Genomic DNA, 22838 nt, shown 5'->3' on the forward strand with positions numbered 1-22838 from the left:
AAGCCCTGCATTAGACTGGGTAGAATAAGTGCTGTTACTAATAGGTTCCAAAATGTAAAAAGTCTTCAACACAATGCTCATTTAAGTTTTTTAAAAAGATTTATTTATTTATGCATACAGGAGCTGGGGTACAGGCCAGAGGTGTGGGGGGTGAGAGGATTCACCAGAGATAGTGTGGGGAACAGAACAGGCAGATCAACTGAAATACACTGCTGAGGGGAGCAGTGGGCGAGTCAGGAGAGGTGTGCTGTGCAATGTGGGTAGCTGCCTGGCCAGGGATCGAACTCGTGCTACAGTGGCTAGGGATAGCTTCATACATTGCTTCTTAACCCCTTGCGCCACCTGGGAGGCCCAATGCTCATTTAATTTCGCGTTTGCAACAGCTCTGTCTTGCCCTCTCTCTGCAGTTATCCAAGGGGGTCAGATCGACCACAACTATGCATATTTAGCTGTGACTCCAAGGTTGTCCTGGAGTCAACTCCATGGCAGCAGGGAGGAGAGGAGCACTTGTGGGAGTGAGCCGTGTAATGAACAAAAAGTGTGAAAGCAGTTGTTCTATCTAGTGCAAGGGCAGCACGGTCATGTCCCTTTGATATTGTGTGCATGTCCTTGCATCTGTCTTGAATTCTTTTTCAGTTTCTTTACAAATCCCAAAGAATCCAAGTTCACACTAACTTTTTATTTTCATAAAATCCTAACAGTGCCCCACTGTAGCATTTGGAGCTTCCTAATGTGGTGCCACTATGTTTTGTTCTTAATTTTGATTTGGTTTCTAAAATGCCATGAAGAAGTTATTAATAGTCACATGTTCTAGTAATCAGGTGTGCTTTTTTGAAGGGTAAAACATTTCATTAAATTGTTTCTATAAATAATTTAAATTGACTCAACAAACTTACTTGATAGGCTGAGGTGTTTTCCTGATGAGTGACCAATAACGACTGAATTAAATTGTTTCTTCTAACAATTTTTATTCAAATCTAAAATATTTGCATTCAAGGACATGGCTCAAGGGACATGAATATACAGGTAGTGGAAAACAGCGCTCATATTTGCATGTTGACATACCTGTCTTCATCTTTTCAGTCATTTGCACAGGTAGAAAATTGCAGCTAGTGCCAAGGATAAGAGGGCACCATTAGCAAGGACTCTGGACATGACATAGTAGCTGACTATATAAGTAATAAGAAAGGTGTTCATGGAAGTTTGTATTTCTTAGCAGAACTATTTGGTGGCACCAGAATTATAACACACATAGAATGAACCATCTTTTGTAAAGATCACTGAAACTGTCACAGAGCAGGGTCTATCCTTGCTGGAGTTATGATGAACACATGTACAGAAAGCAACATGAATGGATGTCAATCTGCATCTAGGTAACTCTAGAACTGTCAGTGAGACACAGCGTTGGAGATACTTTTGTAGAAATGTCAACTGCAGTGAAGGTCTCCTTTCTGGTGGTGGTCACAGGAGAAATCACCTTAGGGCTGCTGGGAAATGGGTTCATTGCGCTGGTCCACTGCAGGGAGTGGGTCAAGAAGGGGACAATCTCATCAGCCGATTTCATCCTGACCAGCTTGGCTGTGGCCAGAATCCTTCAACTGTGGGTAACAATATTGGACGCATATATTGTGGTGTTATTTCCACACCTGTATTTGTTTGGTGAATCAGCAAGAGTGATGACGTTTCTTTGGTCACTGAGTAATCACTTATCTACCTGGGTGGCCACCTGCCTCAGCATTTTCTACTTGCTGAAGATCGCCACCTTCTCCCACTTCATTTTCCTCTGGCTGAAGTGGAGAATGAACAGAGTGCTTCTTGTCATTTTCCTGGGGTCTTTGTTTTTATTGTGTGTAAATGCCCTCTTGCAGGATGCTTTTACTGAGCTGTGGAAGGACACTTACAGAGAGCAGGAAAGAAACACGACTTCGTATGTGGATGCAAATCATATTTTCTATCTGAGAAGCCTGATTCTTCTTAGCATGACCTACATTATCCCCTTCCTCGTGTCCCTGACCTCTTTGGTCCTTTTGTTTCTGTCCTTGGTGAGACACACCAGGAATTTGCAGCGCAACTCCATGGCTTCCCGGGACTCCAGCACAGAGGCCCATAAAAGGGCCATGAAAATGGTGACAACCTTCCTGCTCCTCCTCATCATATACTTTATCTCCACTCTCATGGCAAGTTGGATCTTCCTTAAGTTATATAGACATCAGGACATGATGTTTTTTGTGGCGTTTTCATCTGTCTTTCCTTCAGGTCACTCATTTATTATAATTTTGGGAAACAACAAGCTGAAGCAGATTGCCTCAAGACTGCTGTGGCATCTTACATTCTCTGGAAGAAGAGCAAAGCCTTTTGCCTCATAGCATTAGAAACAGCTTTCTATATTCTCTGAGAAAATGCTTTAATAGAAGTCCTTGTAGGTTCATATTTAATCTCATCATTTTCTCATTGGGTCTTTTTGGTGTTATTAGTCAGAATTATAATTTGCCTTGAAATACACCTTCAAGGCTTCCCCTGGTGGCACAGAAGTTGAACGCTGGGCTGCGAAGCTACCCACAGCCTCTGCAGCACAGGTTCCATCCCTGGCCACTGGGCGAGGGCCCCACATGGCGCGCAGACCTTTCCTACAGTGCCCGCTGCTCCCCTCAGCAGTGTATTTCGTCCATCTGCCTGTTCTGTTCCCTGCTCTGGCTCTGGTGAATTCTCTCACCCTCCCACGCTCTGACTGTACTCAGTGCTTGTATAAATAAATCTTAAAATAAAAAAAACACACCTTCAGCTCATCATATTTTTCAAAGTGCTCTAACATATTATTTATTTAATGGGAACATCTATGTGATAACAGCAGTGGATAACAAAAGAGGAAATTGATATGCAAAAGGTTATAAAATTATGTAATGGCATAGTAATAAATGTATATATGATATATAATATGCAAGATGAACAAGTGTATGAAATCATAGTCATTTTTTTACTGAGTGATAGACTTGAATTTTGAATAGGAAAGGAATTATATTGTTAAGCATAATAGAAGTATAATATAGTTTATATAAAGAAAAAGTGTAAGTGTTGGTGTGGTATTTAATTTTGGAAAGGATCTGCAGCAATGGAAATATGCATACACTACTCATAGGATTATCAATCACTAAAACAACTCAGTATGAAGTATGGCATTACATGATTAAGGTGAAGAAGTATATCCAAAGACTCTTAACTGCACTCCCATTATTCAACCCAACAGATGAACTTTGGTACAAGTACACCAGAATGTATATGCCATATTGTGTATATAACTATCCCTTTTTTATAATTGAAATTGAGAGATCGTACATATGCCCATCGGTGACAAAATGGATGAATTGATTATAAAGTTTCTCAACCATAGAATACTATAGAATGATCAAAATGAGCAAATTATATCTTATAATCTTTTTAGTTTCTAGATAAAGAAAAACAGAAATAGAATGGTAAATTGTTAAAGCATAACACATATTCAGTATAATGTTTGGATTTGTTTATGCAGATGTAGTGCTACTTTGACTTCTGTAGTAAAATAGCCATTTAATCACTATAGCTGGGAATGCAAATAAGCTGGTGAAAGAATTTTGCTTCCAGATGTTTCTATGAAAATATGAAGAGAATGTATAATTTTTTATTAATATTCTCTAGGGGTAAGCAAAGGTCTAATACTTATACAATAATGGGTAATGACTTTTGTCAATTGTAAAGAAACACAGTTTCCTGTTTGCATTGTACCACTTCAGCCTCAGGATAGAATGAACAGATCACAAAAATTCATCAGTATAAAAATACTTCAGAAGAAGAGTCTCATTTTTACATTTCCACTTATTGTATTGTCTTTAAATTAGCTTCATTTAGTTAGATTTTGCATGAGTAAAATGCTCACATTTGGTGAGCTTTAATAATTGTATGTGACCTTGAATCATTAATCATAATCAAGAAATAGAACAATTTTATCACCCAAAGTTATTTTATGTTCTTTTGCAGTCAGATTGAAAATACCACTCTTGTGTTTTCTTAGTTTTCCTGTTCAAGGTTTATTATAAACGAAATCATATTCTTTCAAAATGTAGTATAGTCTGTCTAGCTCTCTTCAATCATCATTTGAGCCTCAAAAATTTTCGAGGCTACGCAGACCTCTCCTGCCGCCCGCTGCTCCCCTCAGCAGTGTACTTCAGTCCTTCTGCCTGCTCTGCTCCCTGCTCTGACTCTGGTGAATTCTCTCACCCTCCCGCGCTTCTGACTATACCCAGTACTCTATAAATAAATAAATAAATCTTAAAAAAAAAAGATTTAATAAAAAAATTTTGAGGCTAATTCATATTATTGTGTATATGATAGTTAATTATTTTATGGCAAAGGGGTATTTCATCCTATGACTATTCTAAGTTTCTTTTCTCACCCCTGTTGATATATTTATCAGTCATCCAGTTTTGAGCTCCAATATGTAAAACTGTTGTCAGCAGTTCTGGGTGAGTCCTTTGTGGACATAGATTTTTATTTATCTTAAGTAGATATGCAAGAGTGGAATAGTAGGATTATAGGGAATATGTATGTTTGATTTTAGTAGAAACGTAAAACAGTCCTCCATAGTGATTGTATTATTTTGGGCTCACAGCAGAAATACATAAGTGTTCCATTTATTTCACAACATTGCCAAAATCTTGGTATGATCAGTCTTTTGAATTTTATCACTCTAGTGGGCTTGACTTGGTATTTCATTGTAGTGTTAATTTGTATTTTCCTTTCATGTAATGATGTTGGGTACCTGTTTTTGGTTTATTGTATCTTCTTTTGTTAATGATCTATTGAAATATTATGCTTACTTTTCAAAAAGTGAGATGTTTGGTTTCTTTGCACAGTTGAAGGAGTAGTATATACACACAAACTATATATATATATATAAAATATAAAAAGACGTAGCTAGTATATATAATTATACAAAATACCAACCGTTTGCAATACATATAATCAGTATATATGTGTGTGTGTGTGTGTATACTAATAAAAACAATATGGATGCATTGTTGCTGCTTTAGTGCCATATGATGTGTTTCCCTTAAAAGAGATATACAGATGCTCAAGTTGAAAATGTGCACAAATGTTCTTTTGTGCTAAGCTGCTTTTAGTGAGTCTTTCCAGCGGTTTAATCTACAAAGTGTTGAAAAATGCACAGCCTTTTGAGAGGATTAAAATTGCTTTGTATTGAGACACTGAGTTATAAACATATAAATCATGTATGTTTGTATATGTCTATATTCTATATTTATATATTTTGTATCCATTCTATGACCAAAATTTTCATTTTCTTCAGTGTCTATTCATGGAGTCCAATTCATCCTTTTTTTTCCTTTTTGTTTAGCAGTATGCATGTATGTGTGTGTTCATGTATGTCTTAGGTAAGAAATCTTTGTCTATATATGATCACAAAATTATTATCCAACTTCTTTTTTTCTAGAAGAATTATTATTTTATCTTCTATTTTTTAGGCATATGATAACTTCCCTTTTTTTTTTTTTGGTATAATGTGAGATAAGAGTTGAAGTTCATTTTTTCCATACTGTTATTCCCAGTGTCACTTGTTAAAAAGGATTTTGTTTCCCATGAATTTCTCAAAATAAAGTAACTGTACATATGTGTGTGTATCACTACACTGTTCATCCTTCCCATTGATCTACTTGTCTAAGCAAACAGCAGTACATTGATTTAATTACTGTCCCCCATAATCTTGAAATCACATATGTATCTCACTGAGCAAGAGTTTTCAGTTTTGATGTAGTCCAATTTATTAATTTTTAAAAAGATTTATTTTTAATTTTTACAAGAACCGGGGTACAGGCCAGATGCACGGGAGGGAGAGAGAATTCACCAGAATCAGAGTAGGGAACAGAACAGGCAGACTGAGGAAATACACTGCTGAGGGGAGCAGCAGGCAAGGCAGGAGAGGTCTGTTTTACCATGTGGGATTCTTGCAGGCCGGTCGGGATCTGACCGTGCTGCAGAGGCTGCGGCCAGCTTCATGGTGCTGCGCTCAACCACCTGCGCCACCAGGGAGGCCCCCCATTTATTAATTTTTAAACATTTTGCATCATACCTTTGATGTTGTAGATAAGAGGGCTGACTAATCCAATATTACAAAACTTTTTTCATGTTTTCTTCTAAACATTGTATGGGGTTAGCTCTTCCACTTATGTCTATGATGAACTTTTTTTTTTTAAGATTTATTTATTTATTTATACAAGCACTGGGTACAGTCAGAACCGCTGGAGGGTGAGAGAATTCACCAGAGCCAGAGCGGGGAGCAGAGCAGGCAGAAGGACTGAAGTACACTGCTGAGGGGAGCAGCGGGCGGCAGGAGAGGTCTGTGCGCCATGTGGGACCCTCCTCTGGTGGCCTGGGAGCAGCCTGGGATCGAACTGGCATCGCAGAGGCCGCAGGCAGCTTCGCAAACTAGCGCTCAACCGATGTGCCACCGGGGAGGCCGCTATGATGAATTTTAATTTGATTTTTCATATGATATGAAATAAAGATCAAAATTCAACTTTATGCATGTAGATATCCAGTTTTCCCAGGATCGTTTGTTGAAAAAAATCATTTCCCCTTGAATTGACAGAGTACCTTTTTTTGAAATGGATTCACCATGATGGTTAGTGCTAATTTTTGAGCATCGTTTTATTTCATTGATATATATGTGAGTACAACCTTATGCAGCTTTGTAGCAAACTTTGAAATCAGGAACTGTAATCCTCCAATTTTGTTCTTTCTAAATAATATTCTTCGACTATCCTGAGTGCTCTGCATTTTCAATTATACTTTAGAAATAGTTTTTCACTTTTGCAAACTAGCCTTCTGGGATTTGATGGTGACTGTATTAAATATACAAATCATCTCTTCCCCAAAAAAGGCATGCCTCTTATTTGATTTATTTCAGGTGATCCTCTTCCTTCCCTAACTCTGGAATGTACTTACAACATAAGTCTGACAATTTATTCCCCTTCATTGTTGCAGGAGGAAATCTTGCCTTTTTCAACCTGCAGCAATGTACAAGTGAAGTTCTGGTAGTTGAATTTTGAAGAGTCAACTATCACGTTTCAAATGATTAACAATCCTTGGTGTCTGCTGTTTCTGAGCAGGCAAATAAAAACACTTTCCACAAATGGTGCACTTACTCTTCACAAAGACCTCCTGGGGAGATAATGTCATTCTCTGTCTTGTGCCACTGATGGTAAGAGGCAGAGAACAGCTAAGCTCCTAGTCCTGGATGAGGGTGATGTGAGGCCAAAAGTCCTGGTTCCCATCCTGGCAGTCTAAATCTAAATTATAATACAACTCAAAACACAAAACAAGTTCAAATTATAATACAAAAAAACTGGAGAAATTGTGACATAGACACTCAATGGAAAACTACCCAACTATAAAAAAAGATGAAATAGTGCCTTTGGGGACAAAATGGATGAACCTTGAAGTGATTATGTAAGTGAAATAAATCAGATGGGAAAGACAGCTCTTGGGTAGTTTCATTTATTTGTGGAATGTAAATAATCAAAGAAAACAAACAGGCAAAATGAAATAACTTTTAGATTATGCGAAAAATATACTGGTTACCAGAGGAAAGGTGATGAGGGAGAGGACTGGAGAAGAAAGCAGACAGGACATTGGCACTGGAGTTTTGGTAAGGGTAATTGAAGCATGCGCATATATGTAGGTGTGAACATGTGCCCCCAAAATGATATAGTATGTAAAGGACTGACTGAGGAAAAAAAAATTTAATCTGAAACTGAGTAAAATCCAAGAGTAGAGGTTGTATTCTACTATTAGTCTTAAATATATTAGGAAGCCAAAAATTAATTAAACAGAAAAAATAAAGCTAAATATTCATATACAAAGAAGTTTAGAGTCTAGTGTGGAAACCACATGTTCTTTTGAATTTCTGGGAATATGTATAAAATTTTTGAGCATTTTATTTGTATAATTAATATTTAAATAGCAAATAGAATCAAGATGGTAATGTAACAGGGTGGTCCCCAGGAAAGGGGGAGGTTTTAGGTTTCCTGCCCCACCCAAAAGGAGGGTGGAGCTGAGCAGAGAGAGAAGGAGTACTTGCCTTCATAGGGGCCCCAAGAAAACTTTGATGGGAAATCTTAGATCCCTCTTACATAAATCTGACATGAAAAGCAAATCCACAGTGATGATGCTAGTTACAGTCAAGCTTCATCTAAGAGTATAGACACTCACTGTCCAGTCAATATATTGGGTTTTAAAATTTCACTAAATGGGCCTCCTTGGTGGCACAAGAGGTTAAGCACAGCACTGTGAAGCTATCTGCAGCCTCTGCAGCACAAGTTCGATCCCTGGCTGTCCAGAGAGCTAACCCACATTGAGCAGTAGAACTCTCCTGTCTTGCCACTGCTCCCCTCAGAGGTTTATTTCAGTAGATCTGCCTGTTCTGCTCCCCAGGACTCTGTCTCTGGTGAATTCTCGCACCCCTAACACCTCTGGTCTGTCCCCCAGTTCTTGTATGCATAAATAAATAAATCTTTAAAAAATAAATAAAATTTCACTAAATAACAAAGCTCATAACACAAATTATAGAGAAGTTAAACAAGGGGAAAATGCAAAATAATGAAAGAGAATATATCTTTATTTGCATGTTTGCAAATGAGAATTCAGCTTTCACATCAACTTCAGTCATGAATTATTCCAGCTTACAGCACGGACAGAAATCACATGAATAGGAATTAATTTGAACTGTTTGGGTAATAGCAGTCATTTTTACACATCATTGAGGGTGCCTGGCTAGCTCAGTCGGTAGGCAGAGCTTGAGACTCTGAAACATCATTGAATTCATCTATTAGCATACTCTGGTGCTTTTCATTTAGAGTCTGATCAAAGAATTGAAAAGAAACAAGGACTTAACTGCGTATTCAGAAATCAGTTGCACATAGAATTTAAGATCAGAATATTATAGAATCACAGCCAGTGATATTAGACTAAGATTTTTTTCCCCTAAATATGATGACCGTACAGAACATTCATTTCACCCTAGTAATGATAGCATTTATTGCAGGAAACTTTGCCAATGGCTTCATAGCTCTGGTGAACTGCATTGACTGGATCAAGAGACAAAGGTTCTCCTCAGTGGATAGAATTCTCACTGGTCTGGCGGTCTCCAGAATTGGGCTGATCTGGGTGACATTAATAAATAGGTATGCAACTGTGTTTTTTTCAACTTCCTATAGTTTTGAAGTGAACATTATTGTTAATATTGCCTGGATAACATGCAACCATCTTAGCACTTGGCTTGCTACTTGCCTCAACATATTTTATTTGCTCAAGATAGCCAATTTCTCTAACCTTATATTTTTTTATTTGAAGAGGAGAGTTAAAAGTGTCATTCTAGCAATACTGTTGGGGAGTTTGGTCTTTTGGGTTTTGAGTATTGCCATGATAAGCATAGATGAAGATGTGTGGACAAATGAATATGAAGGGAACGCCACTTGGATGAGCACACCGGAGGAAGTAAAACGCTTTTCGCACATGACTGTTGCCACAGTGGAGAACTTTATACCCTTCCTTATGTCCCTGACATCTTTTCTGCTGTTGATCTTTTCTTTGTGGAAACATCTCAAGAGGATGCAGCTCAGAGGCAAAGGGTCCCCAGACCCCAGCACCGAGGTCCACATCAGAGCCATGCAGACCATGGTCTCCTTTCTCCTGCTATTTGCCATTTTCATCCTGGCTCTCACCATCTCTCTTTGGAGCTCAAACGGGCTCCAAAACAAACTATCCCTAGTGTTTTGTGAGAGTCTTTTAGTCCTGTATCCTTCAGGCCACTCATGTATCTTGATTTGGGGAAACAAGAAGCTAAAGCAGGCCTGGGTGTCATTTTTGAGGCAGCTGAGGTACAAGTGGGTGGCAGCTCCAGTGTCATCTTGCAGAAAACAAACTGGTGGAGTCTAACATTTTCTACTCCTACTGCTTCTTCTAATGTGTATGTAGTGAGTAACTTCTGAAAATTTATATAAAGGTCTTTTGCCTAAGCTAGTCACAAAAATACATATGTGTGTGTTTATGAAAAACATAGATTAAGATTGCGGTACCATTAACTGATTTTTCCCATATAAGCAATTAAATGTTACAAGTTACTGTAAGAAATTCCCTAGGATTAAGAAGTTCAGGTGTATTTCACAGACATAGCCTGTGTTCAATTCTCATTAAAGAATTTGTGATTTATATTTACAACATTATTTACACATAATGAAGACCCAAATTACCAACTCAGCTCAGGAAACCATTGTTTTTTTGTATTGTAATTAGTGCCACACATATTTAAAACAGTGTGTTCAGACCATCTTTTGGATGGTCCTAAGAGTCATTCCTCGGTCACATGCTGAGAATGTTTGTTTGGGCAGATGTTACTCTATTATGAGAACTCAGATTATGGTTCATGGAGCACAATGAGAACTGTTATGAAAAAATACACACAAAATTCAGCAGTAACAAGGGCCTCCCTGGTGGTGCAATGGGTTAAGTTGCAGCACTATGAAGCTATCTGCAGCCACTGCAGCACAAGTTAGATTCCCTGCCAGGTTGCTAACCCACATGGCAGAGCAGACCTCTCCTGACCTGCTGGTGCTCCCCTCAGCAGTGTATTTCTGTCAATCTGCCTGTTCTGTGTCCCACTCTGTCTCTGGTGAATCCTCTCACCCCCCCACACTACTGGCTTACACCCCAGTTCTTGGATGCATAAATAAATCTTTAAAAAAATTCAGGAGTAACAAAGCATATTTATAGTAGATTTTATATATTCATACAATAAACAGCACTAAACAATATCCAATTTAATACAAGTAGATGAGAAGCTTAGAAGTGGATCAAGGTCTACCATGAGGATGAAGAAGAAAGAAAAATAACCATGAGCTGTTCTCAATGTTGCTCTGTGTCCACGTGCTGTTAGGAAAGTTGTTTTGTCCAATTTTTATATATTTTTTAAGATTTATTTATTTATGCATCGGATAGCTTCACAGTGCTGTGCCTAACCCCTTGCACCATCAGGTGGGCCCATTGTCCAGTTTTTAATTAAAAAGATTTAAAAGATTTATTTATTTGTGCATGCAAGCGCTAGGGTACAGGCCAGAGGTATAGGGGGTGAGAGGATTCACCAGAGACAGAGTGGGGAACAGAACAGGCAGACTGACTGAAATACACTGCTGAGGGGAGCAGTGGGTAACTCAGGAGAGGTCTGCTCTTGCTCCCTGGCTGGGGATCCAAATCATGCTGCAGTGGTTGCCAATATCTTCATAGGTTGTGTCTTAACCCCTTGTGCCACCAGGGAGGCCCTTAAAAAGATTTTTTGAAGTGTGATCTGGTGTTAAATTATTTTGTTTTCGGATGAGGAGGCACAGAACCCAGAGACCACGCTGGCCTGGACAAAACGGGGACAGTCTCCTGTACCACAGGAAGCTCCAAAATCAAGGAGGAACAATAACTACAGAGAGATGAACCACAACGTAAAAAATAAAGAAATAAATGTATTATTAAAAAAATAATTTTGTTTTCCCCAAGCCACCCTTGGATCTCTGAATTGCCAATTGTCTCTTCTATCTTGCTACCTAAACCTTTAGTTTAAAAGACTCAATTTTTCTCTATCATAAAAAATATCCATATAAGAATAGCAAAAAGTTATGGGCATATAATATAGTACTATTACCATATATTAAAATAGTATCTATGATGTCTGTGTGATACTTACAGGGCATGTCTTCAAGATCTGTTTATTATAATTTTGTGGAACAAAATGAAATGGAAATTATGTTGATAAATTATTGATAGTAAGTTTTACTATAATAAATTTACAGCTTTGTTCAGTGATTTCATTTACATCAATATTAATTCTTAGTAATATTAAATTTTAATAGCATTATCTAAACATTAAGATTGAAATCATTTTCACATCTGGTTTCTTTGTCTTTTTTTTTAAAGATTTATTTATTCATGCATACATGAACCGGGGTACAGGTCAGATGTGTGGGAGGGTGAGAGGATTCACCAGAGAGAGAGCGGTGAACAGAACAGGCAGACTGACTGAAATACACTGCTGAGGAGAGCAACAGGCAAGGCAGAGAGGTCTACCTTGCCATGTGGGAATCTCGCCGGCCGGCCGGGATCGAACCCATGCTGCAGAGGCTGCAGACAGCTTCACAGTGCTGCCCGCAACTGCCTGCGCCATCAGGGGAGGCCCTGGTTTCTTTATTTTTAATCCTCTGTTTTCCTCAGTTGAATATTAGCACTGTGATGTATGTTCATGTCTATCTTTTTCTGCTGAGTCTCTAAACATAAAAGTCAACCCATGGAATAGTTGGACAAAATGATATTCCAACAATGAAATAAATGAATGGATAAACTGTATTTGGACTGGAAAACCAATGAAAATGACACACATGACATAATCTGCAGGTTGCTTAATTTTCCTGGTTCTACTTCACCACTTAAGTGCCAATAAATAAATCTGTATATTCTATGTTCTAATGACTATATTATTGGGTAAACAAAATGCCGTGACAAAGAGTAAAGATTCCCTGAAGTGACTTAACACATTATAAATTTAATTTATTCTTTTAACAGTACCTTTTCTACAAATTTATCCAGGAAATCAGACTGTTCAAAAATACGTCACCTTTAACATGTGACTTCCAATGTTGCCTTGTAGTCATCTTCCATCTCAGGAGGAAAAGGTATATGGAAGAATGTGCATGAAATTGGAATTGGCCTATAAATGGTGCACATAATTTCCAATCACATGACATTGTTCCAATTCCCATCACATTGCCACAAACCACCTGTAAGGGAGCCTGACTAATATATCGTTGCACAGCCCAGATAGAAGAGGGAAACTTGGAATTTTGCACACAGAATATTATTCAGCCATAAAAAAGAAATGCAATCTTGATATTAGCAAAAACACAGATGGATCACAAGGTCATTCTGCTTTGTGAAATAAGTCAGACAGAAAAAACAAATATCACATGATCTCTCTTTTATGTAGAATCTAAAGCTCTTAAAAAAATAAAAAAGCCCAAGCTCATAGGTCCAAAGAACAGACTGATAATTACCAGAGGCAGGGTGTGAAGAGTAGGAGAAATTGTAAAGTGTTCAACAGGTACAAACTTCCAATTATCGAATAAGTCATGGGGATATACTGTACTATACAACATGGCTACTATAATATTTTATTGGCTATTTGAAAGTTGCTAAAAGAATATACCTTTATGAGATGACAGGTGTTAACTAGACTTATTGTAGTGGTCATTTTACCACTACAGACATCAAGTCACTATGCCATTTACCTGAAATCAATATAATGTTAAATATTAATTATACCTCAATGAAAGTAAAAGAAGAAATACTTCAGGTAGCTACTGAAGAATGAGAGGAATCACAGGTAGATTGAAGGTAGATATGAAAAGTGTTTGTTCCCTCATTTCCTTTAGAATCAGGAAGCACACTGCTCAGGGAGTCCTTTGACCAGATGGAGACACTGCAGCATTGGGAAATGATGATTGTGCAGGTTTGTTAGAAAGAAGACTGGAGATTGCTTTTCTCTCTTAAGAAACTCCTTAGCTGAATGGCAAGGAGGGAGATCCAGAATTTCTCATGTGCTCTTAGTCAGGACTCAAAGTAGCTGAGTGAGAAGCAATGACATGGCCATGGGGCATGGTGAGGACTCACTGGCCTTAGAATAGTGGCTACAGCCTGGCCAGCTGAGGCAAAGGCCAGATGGAGAAAGTGGAGGAGACCCAGGGGATCTGACGTCATTGTGGGAGCTGAACTGGGGAGATTTGGGGGTGAAGGGCAAGAACTCCTTGAGGTGTGAAAGAACAGATCATGAGCTACCCAAGCAGAACATTCCAGAAGCAGATGTAAAGACAGAAGCTGCCTGACCCAAGATTAAGTCGCTGGCTATGTGTGCTGCACACGCCTCTCCATCTGGGCCTCCATCAGAGACCACCTGAGTCCCTGTCCCTCCATCTCTGGGCAGGAAGGGGCTTTAAAGCGTCCCAGAAAGTCTCTTGTGAAGGAACAAAAGTCCTTCATCAGCCCTGATGGATAGTTTGAACTTGAAATTATCTGAATATTTTCTCAAAAGAGACTTTTAAATTAAAAAAAGGGCATTTGGGGGCAGAAAGGACTCTCACCACTGATGGCACTGCACGGCTCTGGCCCCAATCCCCATGCCCTCTACATCAGAAGGGTGCTGGGAAGACATTGGCCTCTGATGTGCACTGAGCTCCAGGGTGCATTGTGGACACATCATCCTCTCAGCTCCACACTAAGTTTCCCTGGGGAGTGGTGGCAGCCAAGTAATTATGCACTTGAGCCAGAAATAAGCAAAGAGTGCTCATCTCCTTTAGCTTAGGCTGTCTCATGGATCTACAAAAAATTTAGCTTGTTTAAAAAATTCTGAGAAAGGATATAACTTACCTATTCCAAGTTTCATAAGAAATTATCCTTTTTTTCTTACAAGCTTTATTATTTTATCTTTTGTACTCTGTCCATCATGCTCTCAATTAAATTATTTTGTACATTTGAGATAAAGGTTGGAGTTCAATTTTCCATACTGTTGTTTAGTTTCCCAGCATCCATTATAGAAAATAATTTTATTTCTCATTAAATTAGTGTTTTGTTGAAAATGAACTGAATGGATGTACATGTGAGATCTTCCTAGACTGTATATTCCCAGCATCCACTCTCATGAAGGATTTCAGTTGATGTTAATCTTCCTTTCTTTCACAGCTCTCTCATGAATTTATATTTTTAGCAGCTTATCCCCCTTATCTTGGTTGAGTCAGGAAGAGTCTTGCCTTCTTCAGCCTGTTACATTCTGCTTCTAGATGGAAATTCTCACAAGCATCAAACTTGTGAACCTGGACGCATCAAATAACACAGGATGAATGAGTAAGTCACAGTCCTCAGAGCCTCGGAACCAGACAGTCAACACTGAAAGCACTTGGCACAAACAGAATAGTAACTCCTCCAAATGCCACTCAGACAGGATTTTATTATTATCCACATAGACTGGTGATCACAGAGGCAGACTGTAGTTATAAAACAGAACCCAGGACAGAGACATGTGAAGCAGAACACTTGGGTTTTCTTTCATGTTATTTGACTCTGAGATCCTCTGCTGAAAACAAGTATATGGTAAAGACTGAAACTAATTAATATCCAGGGTAGAGGTAGGTACGGTCATCTATTAATCTAAAAAAAAAACAAAAAACAAAAAACCCTCAAAACTCAATTTAAAAATTTTTTAGAAAAAAATAAAATTGAATAATTATATCTGCTTCTTTTGACGTGCCCAAAGAATATTTACAAAATTCCCGGACATTTTAATGAAATGTTAGTATTTAAATAACAGACTAAAATAAAAATTTTTATCAAAGGGTTGAACATGATTTACTAATAATGGGTTGAGAAGTGTATGTGGAAGAAAGTGGAGATTTAAACTTGGAATTCTCCCTGACACTGACTTTGCATTAGAAAATTATGGGATGTTAACTTCATTCATTCATGAGATATACATGTGGTTATCTTGGAAAAAATAAAGTTGAGCCCTTCCTGGTGGCCTAGGAGTTAAGTTTCAGTGCTATCAGCTCCATGGACTGAGTTCAATTCCCAACCAGGGAGCTAATTCACATATGGTGCAGCAGACCTCTCCTGTCTCGCCCTCTGTTCCCCTCAGCAGTGTATTTCAGTAGATTTGCCTGTTCTGCTCCCCTCTCTGTCTCTGTGAATCCTCTCGCACGCACCCCCCCCCATGCCTCTGGCCTACACCCCAGTTCTTCTACTCAAAAAAAAAAAAATAAAGTTAGACATAAATATTCGTTTTTGGAAAACAGTTTTTAGGGAGTATTGACCTTCTTGGAATTCTCAAGAAAATCTTGAATGCTTTTGATGGGAAAAGCATTCTTCCTTCATTCACCTGACATTAAAAGCAAAAATCCAAATTAACAATAACCCTAGTTATGACCAAGACCTATCTTTTAATTTCGAAAATTCATTGTCTATTCTATGTACTGAGTTTTTAAATGTTATTAACAACTACAATGATGAATACAAATTATGGAGACGTCAAACAAGGAAAATAATTGCAAAAGAGTATGTCTGAATTTGCATGTTAGCAAATGAGAATACAGCATTCAACTCAACTCAACTGAACTATCTCAGCCTGTAGCAAGGACACACACAGAGTATGACTAGGAATCTGTTTGAGTTAGAAGGAATGTCATTGTTTTTCATAACGACAGAATGAATCCATGTATTGCATACTCTGTTGTCGTCCTGCTTCACACTGGTGACAGAATTTAAAAGAAATAAGAATTTAATGCACATTTTGAAATCAGCTGCATGTAAAATAGTGATTTTAGACTTGAATTTTTGTATTTTTGGACATGATAATCTTAACGATTCTTTCCATCCTAGTAATGACCGGATTTGTTCTGGGAAATTTGGCCAATGGCTTCATAGCACTGGTGAATTGCATTGACTGGGTCAAGAGACAGAAGTTCTCCTGGACGGATGGAATTCTCACTGCTCTGGCGGTCTCCAGAATTGCTTTGCTCTGGGTAATATTACTTTATTCTTATTCAACTGCGTATAATCCAGTTCTACAAAGCGTAAAAGTAAGAATTATTGTTAAACTTGTCTGGATAGTAAGCAACCATCTTAGCACCTGGCTTGTTGCTCTCCTCAGCATATTTTATTTGCTTAAGATAGCCAATTTCTCCAGCCACATTTTTCTTCACCTAAAGAGGAGAGTTAAAAGTGTACTTCTCATCATAATATTAGGGAGTTTGCCCTTTTTAGTGACTCACTTTGCAATGGCAGGTATAACCGAGACTACGCTGACAGACAGATGTGAAGGAAACATGACTTGGAAGACCAAAATCAGAGACATCATATGCTTGTCAAATATGACTGTTTCCACTTTAGTTATTGCCATACCCTTTACCATGTCCCTGATATCTTTTCTACTACTAATCTTCTCCCTGTGGAAACATCTCAAGAGGATGCAGCTCAGAGGCAAAGGATCCCAAGACCCCAGCACCAAGATCCACATCAGAGCGTTGCAAACCATAGTCTCCTTTCTCTTGATGTTCGCTGTTTTCTTCATGGCTCTCATCATCTCTATTTGGAGCCATAGTCAAGTCCTGAGAAAACCCATCCTCCTGTTATGCCTGGCTATAGGAATTCTGTATCTTTCAATCCATTCACTTATCTTGATTTGGGGAAACGAGAAGCTAAAGCAGGCCTGGTTGTCATTTCTGAGGCAGCTGAGGTGCTGGCTGGAGGAGAGGAAGGGGTTGGTAGCTCCCGTGTCTTCGTGCAGAAAACAAACCTCTTCTACTCCTATTGCGCCTTCTAATATGTACGCAATAGAGTAACTTCTGAAAGTGTATGTAGAAGTCTTTCACCCAAGCTTATCACAACACCTATATATGTGTGTTTATGAAAAATATTAGGAAGATTGTAAGATTAGCAAACCATTCAGTGTGATTTTCCAGATAAGCACTCTAATGTTGCAAAATGTTGTATGATATCCTTTAGGATTATGAAGTCATGCAAATTTCGTATATATATATTTAATTTCATATATGTATTTTAAGTTATCATCTCATGAAAGAATCCATGATGAATAATTTTGCATTTTAGATGATATCATGATATTATTGCTATTTTCCACTGTAGCTAGCACCAAATATAACACAGTGTGCTTAGGTTTCATTGTTTGAACTGCCAGTCTTTTTTTTTTTTTTGCATATAAAAATATGTTTTTAGGTCTTTTTGTATTCCAAAATGACTAATTTCTCTCCATAATGAAAAACATCAGACTATTAGATCATACAGATTGGACATTAACAGATTTAGAAAACAACATAATTTTTTAAGGTGATTAAAATTGTTTATTCTGTATTCTTAATTTAATAGACAAGAATTTATTAATCATCTTTCCATATACTGGCCACTGATTCTAATTTAAATATTGTGTATATTTTTTAACTAAAAGTTAACAGTTTATGGTCAGAGAAGATGGTTAGTATGATTTCAATCTTGGTGTATCTGTTGATGGTTGTCTTGTGTCCCAGTATGTGATTGATCCTGGAGAATGATCCGTGTGCACTTGAGAAAAATGTGTACTCAGATTTTTTTGGGTTTAGTGTTCTGTAGATGTCTGTTAAACCCAAGTGCTCTAGATCCTTATTTAGAGCTTTAGTGTCTTTACTTATTTTTTGTCTCATTGATCTATCCATTGTTGATAGTGGTGTGTTGAAGTTTCCTACTACATATGTGTTTTCTCTGATGTCTGTTTTCAAAGATGATAATAGTTGTCTGAGATATTTTGGTGCTCCTTCATTTGGTGAGTATATGTTAATGAGTGTTATTTCTTCTGGAAGTATTGTCCCCTTGATCATAATGTAAGAAAACTATAAAACACTGTTAAAAGAAATAGAAGAAGACACAAAGAAATGGGAAGACATCCCCTGCTCATGGATTGGAAGAATTAACATCATCAAAATGGTCATCCTACCAAAAGCAATATACAGATTCAATGCTATTCCAATAAAAATTTCAATGACATTCTTCAAAGAAATAGAACAATTATTGATGAAATTCATATGGAATCACCAAAAACCCCAAATAGCCAAAGCTCTTCTGAAAAAAAAAAGAAGGGAATGGAGGCATCACATGCCCACACTTCAAACTATACTACAAAACCATAATCATCAAAACTGCATGGTATTGGAACAAGAACAGACACATAGACCAATGGAATAGAATAGAAAATCCAGAAATAAACCCACAGATTTATGGTCAACTAATATTTGACAAAGGAGCAAAGACTATGCATTGGGGCAAAGAAAGTTTGTTCAATAAATGGTGCTGGGAAAACTGGGTTGCTACGTGCAAAAGAATGAAGCTTGACCACTACCTCACACCATGCACAAAAACCAACTCAAAATGGATTAAAGAACTAGACATAAGATCTGAAACCATAAAATACATAGAAGAAAATATAGGTGAAACACTACATGACATGCACCTCAAACACATCTTTACAGACACATCGCCCAAAGCAGTGAGAGTGAAGGCAAATATAAACAGCTGGGACTACATCAAATTAAAGAGCTTCTGCACAGCAAAAGAGGCAATAACAAAAACAAAGAGAAACCCCACTGACTGGGAGAACATTTTTGCACCCAACACCAATGATAAAGGACTGATCACAAAAATCTACAAAGAGCTGACGAGACTCAACAAAAACAAGGAAAATAATCCAGTCAAAAAATGGGAGAAGAGCTAAAAAGAAACTTCTCTGAAGAGGAAATGCAAATGGCCAACAGACATATGAAAAAATGTTCAACATCACTTGTAATCAGGGAAATGCAAATCAAAACTACCATGAGACACCATCTCACACTAGTGAGAATGGCACATATTAAAAAACTAGCAACAACAAATGTTGGCGAGGTTGTGAAGAAAAAGGAACTCTTCTGCACTGCTGGTGGGAGTGCAAACTGGTCCAGCCACTATGGAGAGCTGTGTGGAGATTTCTTGAACTACTAAACATAGAGCTTCCATATGATCCAGCAATTCCATTCCTAGGTATTTACCCAAATGACACAGAAACAGTAATTCCAAAGGGCACATGCACCCCTATGTTTATAGCAGCACTATTTACAATAGCTAAGCTATGGAAACAACCCAAATGCCCAAAAATAGATGAGCTGATCAAGAAGATGTGGTGCATATACACAATGGAATATTACTCAGCAATCAAAAAAGATAAACACATGCCATTTGCAGCAACATGGATGGAGCTAGAAGGGATCATGCTCAGCGAAATAAGTCAGAAAGAAAAAGAAAAATACCGGATGGTCTCACTCATAGCAGGAATTTAGAAAACTTAAATAAGAGACCAGGAAAAAGACTAATCAATACAAAGTAAAAATCAAAATCAACAAGCAACTATAAACCAGAGACACACTATGGCGGTGGAGGGGGGTGGGGGGCGGGAGAAGGAAGGATTAGGGTCAAAATAAGGGGAGGTCACTTATATGGGGAATAGAAGCAAAATGAAAATGCATACATTGAGCAAAGATGAAAAAAGAGGTAAGAATTATATAAAATAAAATATTTAAATAAAAAATAAATAAATTAATAAAAAAAGTTAACAGTTTACTTGATATTAGGTAAAAGACTCCATATCACATATTTATATATATATATATATCACATGTATATGAAATATATATCACACATTTTTAGAAACTAAACTGTCACTTTTTTGGTATTCATTTATTTTTTTGTACTTTTTAATTTATTTTTTAATATTAATTTTTTTATTTTTTACATCACTTCATTTTTAATCAATATTTGCTTCCCCACCCCCTCAGGTGTAGTCCCCATAGAGTTTCCTTCACCAGTGCACCCATGCGCCATCACAGTCCCCTGTGCTCCTCCCTCCCTCCCTCTGATCCCTCTCCCTCCTCCTCCCCTGCAGGATGTCTCTGATTTATAATTGTCCGTTTTTGCTTTGTTGCATTTTGTACTGTTGTTATTTTTTTACACTGATGTCTTATTGGTGAACTGCCAGTCTTTTGGATGGTCATGAAAACCAGTTTTAAATCACACATTGAGGATGGATGTTTGAGATAATGCTATTCCATCACTAGTGCTTTATAGTTTACAGAGACCAGCGAGAACCGTTGTTAGTAAAAGAGGCACACAATGAAATTCAAGAGTGACAAATACATTAGTAGCAACTTTTTATGTATGATGCTGAGGAATTGCAGATCATACAAGACAGTTAGGAAAGTCATTTCTTCCAGTTTTGAAATAAGAAAAACTTTTTGAAAGTAAGATCTGTCATCAAATTATTTGCCTTTTCCCCAAGCCACCCATGGATCTCTAAATTGCCATTCTCTCCCCATCATGCCACCTAAAAATTCCTTTAAACTTCAGGTAAGAAGACTCAATTATGCACTTTCTTTAAAAAATGTTTATACAAGAACAGTAGAAAATATGGTATATTATTCAATGACCTTTAGGCATACACAAATAAAGTATTTTTTAAAGATTTATTTATGCATACAAGAACTGGGTTATAGGCCAGAGGTGCAAGGGATAAGAGGATTCACCAGAGACAGAGTGGGGATCAGAACAGGCAGACTGACTGAAATACACTGCTGAGGGGAGCAGCAGGTAAGACAGGAGAGGTCTTCTGTGCTATGTGGGTCACCTCCCTGGCTGGCCTGGATAGACCTCATGCTGTAGTGGGGGGGTGGTAGCTTGACAATGCTTAGCTTTAACCCCTGCACCCCCCGGGGGGGCACAAATAAAGTGTTTTTGAACAAGCTATACCATGCATGCCTTCTAAAGGAGGGGTTTCTTTTGTTTTACAATAGCCTTTGTCTATTTCCATGAAATGTTTCCAAGTGCCCTCCAACTTCAGCTCCCAGATTCCATGTTCTCCTCTTCTCTGGAATATACAAAAACTCCATTTCTCCCTCACAGATGTGCGTGGTAATGTGATTTAAATCTCAGCATGTTATATGGGTAGAAATCATGTGCACTCTTACACGCCCATCTAAAATAACTACACGCTCATCTGTACAGCTTTCTCCACCCAGCCTCCTGGAATGGAGGTGACTCCATGACAACCTAGAAAACACTTGTTAAAGGTGTGTAGCTTTGATGAGCCCAATGCACTGGCAAATTGCACACAGAAGGCCCCTCAGATACTGTTAAAGGAGTAAATTTAATTTATATTGTGTTCAATTCACTATATATTAGTAAGCACATTTTGGTACCCAGTCTAATGCAGTTCTTGGACCTTGGAGTATGCAGATTTGTTTACAGATATTTGAATGATGAAGAAATAGAACCAGGATGGGGCCTCCCTGGTGGTGCAAGAGGTTAAGACACTTCACTATGAAGCTATTTGCAGCCACTACAGCACAAATTCTATCCCTGGCCTGGGAGGTGACCCACATGGTGCAGCACATCTTTTCTGACTCACCTGCTGCTCCCCTCAGCAGTGTATTTCTGTCGATCTGTCTGTTCTGTTCCCCAGTCTGTCTCTGGTGAATTCTCTCACCCCCCATACCTCTGGCCTGTACCCCAGCTCTTGTATACATAAATAAATAAATCTTAAAAAAAAAAAGAAATAGAACCAGGATATCCATGCAAAGCACACAGATGTTGTGTTGGGTGTCATTTTCATAAATTTTCAAGTTCAGTTTCTCCATCCAGTTATTTTGTCATTAGAATATCATTTGGATCAACTTCATGAACTGAATTCAATGTCTTGGGTGTCAGTAGTAATAAGATAGATACATTGCCCTTATACTTCTGGATGAGACAGGTGATTAAAAAATTAGTAGTGGAAATTATTTATAATGTTAAAATTTCATAATATTAAATATTGGTATGGAATGTAAATTAAATTACTGAAAAGTTTTTACATTTATTTTTATTGTAGAACTTACAATCAATAAGATGCCAACACACTTTCTATTTCATCATTTTCTTTTTTTTTTTTTAAATTTATTTATTTATTTATACAAGCACTGGGTACAGTCAGAAGCGCGGAAGGCGAGAGAATTCACCAGAGCCAGAGCGGGGAGCAGAGCAGGCAGAGGGACCGAGGTACACTGCTGAGGGGAGCAGCGGGCGGCAGGAGAGGTCTGCGCGCCATGTGGGTCCCTCCTCCAGTGGCTGGGGAGCAGCCAGGGATCGAACCGTCGCCGCAG

General features: G+C 38.0%; 2 protein-coding genes across 2 annotated transcripts; both read left to right on the top strand.

Moving 5' to 3' along the window:
- Window positions 1-9072: 9072 nt before the first annotated feature.
- LOC119246976 (putative taste receptor type 2 member 33) lies at window positions 9073-9984 on the top strand. The gene has a single exon (XM_037513203.1). The coding sequence runs from the start codon at window positions 9073-9075 to the stop codon at window positions 9982-9984; it is 912 nt and encodes a 303-aa protein (XP_037369100.1).
- Window positions 9985-16466: 6482 nt separating this feature from the next.
- On the top strand, window positions 16467-17468 carry LOC119246977 (taste receptor type 2 member 31-like; the record flags this gene model as incomplete). Its single annotated transcript, XM_037513204.1, has 1 exon — window positions 16467-17468. A coding segment is annotated over one exon (1002 nt), but the record flags the coding sequence as incomplete, so codon positions are not given.
- Window positions 17469-22838: the final 5370 nt, after the last annotated feature.

This window comes from Talpa occidentalis, unplaced genomic scaffold (genome assembly GCF_014898055.3).
Source record: "Talpa occidentalis isolate TD23 unplaced genomic scaffold, MPIMG_talOcc4v2.1 talOcc4.16, whole genome shotgun sequence".
NCBI lineage: Eukaryota > Metazoa > Chordata > Mammalia > Eulipotyphla > Talpidae > Talpa > Talpa occidentalis.